General features: G+C 32.9%; 1 protein-coding gene across 2 annotated transcripts; it reads right to left on the bottom strand.

Annotated features, from left to right (window-relative positions):
* Window positions 1-403: 403 nt before the first annotated feature.
* Window positions 404-6,375, bottom strand: LOC107713001 (VIP peptides-like). 2 transcript variants are annotated; one of them, XM_016518421.1, is made up of 7 exons: window positions 6,290-6,375; window positions 4,582-4,694; window positions 3,881-3,988; window positions 3,558-3,662; window positions 2,175-2,324; window positions 816-857; window positions 404-669 (listed from the first exon to the last, which is right to left on the bottom strand). In XM_016518421.1, exons 2-6 carry the CDS (start codon window positions 4,686-4,688, stop codon window positions 854-856), a joined length of 474 nt encoding a protein of 157 aa, XP_016373907.1. In that variant the 5' UTR covers window positions 4,689-4,694; window positions 6,290-6,375; the 3' UTR covers window positions 404-669; window positions 816-853. The 2 variants fall into 2 exon arrangements, with proteins under 2 accessions (XP_016373907.1, XP_016373908.1); XM_016518422.1 differs by having other exon boundaries at window positions 2,193-2,324.
* Window positions 6,376-7,874: the final 1,499 nt, after the last annotated feature.

Below are 7,874 nucleotides of genomic sequence, written 5' to 3'. Positions count from 1 at the left end.
TATAATAACCCTGGTTTGGATCTTGCTATTCTGACGTTTTCCTCCCACCAATTCTTCTCAGAATTGTGAGTTTATGTCTAGCAATTGTGAGTTTATATGAGGGATAAAAAAATAAAAAAAAAACATTGTGACTTTTTATCTGACAATTCTGAGTGTAAATTAATTGAGGAAAAACAAGTCAGAATTGTCAGATAAAAAGTCACTATGTTTTATTTTATTTTATTTTATTTTATTTTATTTTATCGCAGAATCAATCGAGTTCCATATAAATGGATTCAAAGAATCACATCCAACAGAGATTTTTCTAGTGATTTTATGATTTTGTGAAGCTGATAAAGTTAACCAGCAGGAATGACAGCAGCAGACAAAACTGTTTTTACAAACATGATCATTTTTATTGGTTTGATTTCAGTTATCAAGAATGACAGCAGAGTCAAAATAGATTTCTATAGACATAACAGCATTAGTCAGCCAACAACAAACAGACGTGCCATTCACACGGATTCTGAATCACATTCACTGACGCGCTCATTCAGTTTGTGTTGTGTTTAGTGCTGTTTATTCAATTTCAGCCGTAATAGATTGTGTAAGCTTGAATATATAATGATGGCGAAATCTTGAAGCTGTGCCGTCCGTGTCCTCTACAGAACATCAGGTTTGACTTGACAACTATATGTGATTAAGAAGAGAAAAATCAGACATTTCAAAATGATTCTTAATCTTTAATTCATAATTCAGAGAGCTACACTAAAAAAGAGCCATGTCGTTCGGGACGGCATTTATTAACAGACTAGAAAAGACATGCGTGCACTTACATGTTGAAGAGCACAGGCAGCGTTTGAGCGGGAGTGCATCACCTAAACCACAGATCAAAATCCATCAGAAACTTTCTATAATGAAAAATCAAATGCATTCAGACTATAAAAGAGAAATATATATATGCTTTTTACATTCTCTAAATTATTTTTGCCCATGTTAAACTGCTATGGGTGGTTGCCAGGGCAATTCTATGCTGTTGCTAGGGTGTTAACGGGTGATGATGTGTTGCTATGTGGTTGCTAAGTGTTCTGAATATTTCAGTGTGTTGTTATGCAGTTGCTATGGTGTTCCAGGTGATGTTGTGTTGCTATACGGTTGCTTAGCATTTTGAATATTTCAATTCGTAGGCTATGCTGTTGCTAGGGTGTTCTAGACAGTGTGTTGCTATGTGGTTGCTAAGTGTTCTATTTCAGTTTGTTGCTGTGCAGTTGCTAGGCTGTTCTGGGCAATACATTGCTATGTGGTTGCTAAGTGTTGTGAATATTTCAGTGTGTTGCTATGTAGTTGCTAGGCTGTTACGGAGTGATGTTCTGCTGCTACATGGTTTCTAAGAGTTCTGAATATTTCAGTGCATTGCAATGTAGTTGCTAGGGTGTTCTGGGTGATGTTATGTTGCTATGGGGTTGCTTAGCGTTTTGAATATTTCAGTTTGTTGCTATGCTGTTGCTAGGGTGTTCCAGACAGTGTGTTGCTATGTGGTTGCTAAGTGTTCTAAGTATTTCAGTTTGTTGCTATGCGGTTGCTAGGGTGTTCTGGGCAATATGTTGCTATGTGGTTGCTAAGTGTTCTAAATATTTCAGTTCATTGCTATGCAGTTGCTAGGCTGTTCTGGGCAATACATTGCTTTGTGGTTTCTAAGTGTTCTGAATATTTCAGTGCATTGCTATGCATTTGCTAGGCTGATCAGGGCAATATGTTGCTATGCGGTTGCTAAGTGTTCTGAATATTTCAGTGCATTGCTATGCAGTTGCTAGGGTGTTCTGTGTGATGTTATGTTGCTATGTGGTTGCTTAGCGTTTTGAATATTTCAATGCTGTTGCTAGGGTGTTCCAGACAATGTGTTGCTACATGGTTGCTAAGAGTTCTGAATATTTAAAATTGTTGCCATGCAGTTGCTAGGATGTTCTGGTTGATGTGTTGCTATATGGTTGCTAAGGTATTCTTAGTATTTCAGTGCATTGCTATGCAGCTGTTCCAGGTGATGTGTTGCTATGCGTTGCTATGCAGTTGCTAGGTTGTTCTAGTCAATGTGTTGTTATGTGTTTGCTTGTATTCTCTGTGACATTCTGACTCCTTCAGTGTAAATATGTGTGATTATAGTGTCATTTAATCGCACTAGTAATAGTGATGCTCGCCTTTTATTCGAGCCGTACCTCCTTTTTCCTGCCAGAACTGAGTTGAGGTATTTCTTGGCCGCCATCTGTTTGCGGTAGCGGCTGTAGTTGTCTGTGAAGACGGCGTCTGAGTGACGTTTCACAGGCATCTGCTCCACACCCAGCTCATCACTACAGCAGACAGACAGGAAAATGACCTCCACTGTTCACTGACCTCCTGCTGCCTCATTATTAAAAGCTTAATTAAATCAGCATCACAACAGAGACCGTATTACCTCTTGATACTTAGTACATTCAGTTTGCCATCCAGACTTATTTAACTTGTTAAGTGTCATATATAAACCAAATCAGACATTGTGTTACCATGGAAATGGTACTTTAAATCCTTTTAGCTGGCTCCTCCCCCTAGTGGGCGGTGTCAGGTGTCCTATTACAAAATTTACTACAATATGTTTTAATCAAAGCTTTTTTTAAATCTTGACAAATCATGTATCATTGGAAAGGTCTGAGTCTCAAGGTTCCATATTCAGTGGTTATTTCATGATTAAAGTAATATTGTGACAAAAATGTATAAATTTGTCACTGGAAAATGCGCTCAATGGAGTTTGGGTGTCACCCGGTGGCTGTTTTTGATATAGCGCCTAAATAAAATCTCACAGGAACCTCAATTTTTGTAATATCAACTTCAAATTTGGAACACAATTTATTTAGATATATGGCTTTGATTTCCCTATCACATATTTTAGACATCATCATAAAATATAATTTAATAATAATAAATAAAGCTTAAACACTCAAAATTCTGACCACTACCATTCCGTGTTACCATGGAAATGGTATTTTAAATCATTTTACCAGGCTCCTCCCCCTAGTTGGCGGTGTCAAGTGTCATATTACAAAATTCATTACAATATTTTTTTAATCAAAACTTTTTCTAAACTTGACAAAACACATATCAAGTCTCAAGATTATTTCGTGAAAACAGTAATATTGTGACAGAAATGTATCAATTAATACATTTTAAATATACATTTAATGGAGTTTGGGTGTAAAGCACCTAAACAAAATATCATAGGAACCTCAATTTTTGTAATATCAACTTCAAATTTGGAACATAATTTATTTAGAAATATTGCTTTGATTTTATAGCAATTTTAGATTCTAATTTATTTTATTTTATATAAGATGAAAAAGTAGAGTGCTTTTACTTTACAGTAAACTTGCACTTTTTAAGACTTTTTAAACTACTTTTTTTTTAATGCTTTCACTTCACCAAAAAGCTGCTGATAGTCTTCTTTGAAATAGAGACTAACCTTATGTATTCCAAAGCGTTCATGAATTACAACCATTTCAGTTTGGATAATGCATTTTCACGTCTATAAGAGATTATATGGCCATCTTTACCTGACTCTCTTTGTGAGTAAAGACTCCAGATATTCTTTAGCAGACAGTTGGCCGAGCAGTTTGCTGTATCCGCTCGTGAAGAGCCCATCAGCGTGTCTGGATGGTCTAAAGCAAATACAGATAAAAAGCACGTTTTATTTTATTGTATAAATTGTCTTTTATTGTCTTCAGTGCTTTGATTGTTTGTGCCCACAAAAGATCTTCCTCATCATCACATTTACAGCTTCAGTCTTTCCTCTGGAAATGGATCTCTAATATTTTTATAAGAGTGTTGATGGTATGACATACAGCCGTAGCTAATGTCATAGTGTGTTTCTACGAACCTCTCGACGGTGTTTGCGAGTTCATACAGGAGTTTATATGCCTCCAGATCCTGTAATGACAGGTCTCTCGTCCAGTCGTCCTCTCCGTCTTCATCAAGAGTGCCTGGTCTGGAAAGAATTAAGATGCAAAATACAAACTATGTACTCGATGCAAAGAAAATAAGATCATTTGTCGCAGTCATTTTTCAAGTATATTAAACTTTTGAATATTTATTTATAATATAATTTATGAGTGAATTTCAGAAATAAAAATTAAAAAGAAAACGTTTTTAATGGAGCCTATATGCCATCCAATATATGCATATGTGTGTGTGTGTGTGTGTCTGAATTAACTACAATAATGCAAATTTTGGATGCAAATTGTCACAATGCAAAACGAACACATTATGATATAAAATAGGTTAGCAATATCAATTGTTTTAAAGTAAACCTATTTTATATCATTATTGGTTTGTTTTGCATTGTGACATTATTTTCATGTATTTCAAATAATTTACTATTTTTTCATGGGATTTTGGGATTAAATTAATTTGAAATATAAATAAAAAAAAATTTTTGTTAACTAATAATAGAAAATAATTTATTTACATTTATTACATATTATTATGAAAACTATACATTCATCGTAATTTAAAAAAATCTCTAATACATTTTTGTTAACTAAATTATGAACTGTACATTAATTGTGTTTTATGTCTCACCTGATGTCAGGATATGCGGAGATGGCAGGCAATGCAAGAGTCCTGCAGCAGAAAACACCGCAGACGGCCATCAGGAGGAGCGTCTGACAGCTGCTGAGTGAAATCATGGCTTTCTGCAGAGGTTTAAACCAGGTCAGAACAAACATCTGCATTAGACTGAATATTCAGACAGATTTTGGTTTTCTTTTGATATCAATTTACCAGTTTTTGTCCTTTTTGCATATGTGGCACTTGATAAATAATGGCAATATGAGCCCCATTTGTGACCCTGGACCACAAAACCAGTCATAAGGGTCAATTTTTAAAAGCTGAATAAATAAGCTTTCCATTGATGTATGGTTTGTTAGGATAGGACAATATTTTGCCGAGATGCAACTATTTGAAAATCTGGAATCTGAGGGTGCAAAAAATTAAAATATTGAGAAAATCGCCTTTAAAGTTGTCCAAATTAAGTTCTTAGCAATGCATATTACTAATCAAAAATTAAGTTTTGATATGTTTACGGTAATTTTGACCCTTACCATGTATTTTTGGCTATTGCTACAAATATACCCCAGCGACTTAAGACTGCTTTTGTGCTCCAGGCTCACATTTGTCTTATTTTCAATATCAAAATTTTAGATTAAAACAAAAAAATGTAAATGCATCTTAGGCGCTGCAAATAGTTTCCATTTTAAGCGTTTTTCCCAGTTCGTTTTAATGACTAACAAATGTTTTTAAAAGTTAGCAATTTTCTAACAGTATATATTATATAATGATTAACAAATGCATTTATAAAAGTTCAAATATCCCATGTAGTTTCCCAATTAATACAAGCTCATAAAACATGCTATATTAATAAATGCACATAAATTTGAAATGTGAAATTTGTAAATAAAGTACCCCACTACCTATAAATATTTTTAGAAGTTTGCTTTTTTTCTAACAATATATATTATATAATGATAATAAAATGCATTTATAAAAGTACACATATGTAACGTAGTTTCCCAATTAACATAAGCTCAAAAACATTTAATTTTAATAAATGCGCAAACATTTGAGATGGTTAGTTTAAAAAAAAAAAAAATTAAGTACCTAGCTACCCATAAATGTTTTTAAAAGTTTGCATTTTTCTAACAGTATATATTAAATAATGATAATCAAATGCATTGATAAAAAATAAAATATCTCATGTAGTTTCCTAATTAACATAAGTTCAGAAACATTTCATTTTAATAAATGCAGATACATTTGAAATGTGAAATTTGTAAATAAAGTACCCATAAATGTTTTTAAAAGTTAGCATTTTTCTAACAATATATATTATATAATTAACAAATGCATTTATAAAAGTTCAAATATCCCATGTAGTTTCCCAATTAATATAAGTTCATAAAATTTTATTTTAATAAATGCATTTTTAATGTTTAGTAAAACTGTCTATAAAGTACTCAATTACCCATAAATGTTTTCAAAGGATTGCATTTTTCTAACAATATATATTATATAATGATTAACTAATGCAATTATAAAAGTTCAAATACCCTATATTATTTCCCAATTAACAAGCTCATAAATCATTTTGTTTTAATAAATGCACATACATTTGAAATGTGACATTTGTAAATAAAGTACACAACTACCTATAAATGTTTTTAGAAGTTTGCATTTTTCTAACAATATATATTATATAACACTCAAAACATTGAAGAATCAAAGTACTCACAGTCCGGATGTATTTTCAGCTGTGCGGTTGTGTATGATCTCTGACACCTGTACGGATGAAGAATAGTTTCCTCGGCTCAGTTCCCGTCTGTCTGTCTCTCTTTGTCTCCTGGCCACTGCTTTTATACACCTGATTATTCACGTTACTGAAGATCCTCAGCATCTGTCCTGCGTCACATGGTCCCATAGGATACAGCCAATGGTGATCTGGTGGTCAAACTCAAATTGGGCTTCTCGGAAAGACTGAAAATGTCACTGACTCATTTTTCTGCATAATACTTAAATGACGTTCACTCCGGTTTGTTTTTGGCAATTTATTGTGCTTTCTAATATATGCAATGTTTAATTGAAGTACCTTTTGGAAGTCTGAAATCTGAAAACTCAGAGATGAGGTTAAGACGGTCTCCGGTGGTAATTGGGCGTCTTCATTAGATTGTGAAAGGTATGACGTGATGTGAGTCGAATCAGAGTCATTATAGAAGCATCGGTCAATCGTATTACAGAATTCTGCAGGTCTGCTAATCTAATATTACTGCACAATATTTCTCCACGCACACTGTATTCAGGTCAGCATACAGTACAACAGGTCATTTCAGGTCGACATATAACCATCTGAAACTTAACAACGTAAATATAGAACCAAAATATAAACGATTCTGTAAGTGATTACATTAATGAATTCATTGTTTTTTGTGCTTTTCCATACAAAACCTGTTGTCAGGGTGTTGCTATGCAGTTGCTATGGTGTTCCAAGTGGTTTTAGTGCGTTGCTATGCGGTTGCTATAGGGTGTTCTGGGTGTTTTCGCCAAGTCTGTGTGATATTCTGTAAATGTATACTGCTTTAATTACGATAATGCAAATTTTAAATAGAATTGTAATGAAATAAGGCAAAAAGAACCCATAGTGATTGGTTTCATTTACAATAATTTATTATTAAATAATTTCATTTATCATTCAGAATAATTTAAATGTTGATGTTAAATTTTTATTATTTAATAATCATTTATTATAATAATGTATTTTTCGTGTGATTTTTGGGAAACTTTTGAAAACGCTAAAAACAATTATGAAAACACTATTCATTAATATTAATTTTGAAAAAATATATATTTTTTGTTAACTAAATTATGGATATTTCATTTATAGTATAATACAATATTATGAAAATACTATACATTAATCTTAATTTTAAAACCTATAATATATATTTTAAAGTAAATTATAGATAATACCTGTACAGTGATTGTGTTTTATGGAACTTAACAACATAAATATAGAACAAAAATATATATGGTTCTATAAATTATCAGTTCTATAGTTGATTATATTAATGAATGCATTGTTTTTTTATGCTTCCCCATGCAAAGCCTGTTGCCAGGGTGTTGCTATATGGTTGCTATGGTGTTCCAAGTGTTTGTAGTGTATTGCTATGATGTTTGTGGTGTGTTGCTATGGTGTTCCAAGTGTTTGTAGTGTGTTGCTATGATGTTTCGAGTGTTTGTAGTGTGTTGATATGGTGTTACACGTGTTTGTAGTCTGTTGCTATGATGTTTCGAGTGTTTGTAGTGTGTTGCTATGGTGTTAC

The sequence above is a fragment of the Sinocyclocheilus rhinocerous genome, unplaced genomic scaffold, assembly GCF_001515625.1.
Source record: "Sinocyclocheilus rhinocerous isolate Xijiao unplaced genomic scaffold, SAMN03320098_v1.1 scaffold147, whole genome shotgun sequence".
NCBI lineage: Eukaryota > Metazoa > Chordata > Actinopteri > Cypriniformes > Cyprinidae > Sinocyclocheilus > Sinocyclocheilus rhinocerous.
Note: the sequence above shows the minus strand (reverse complement) of the source record. Positions and strands in the feature narration are given on the sequence as shown.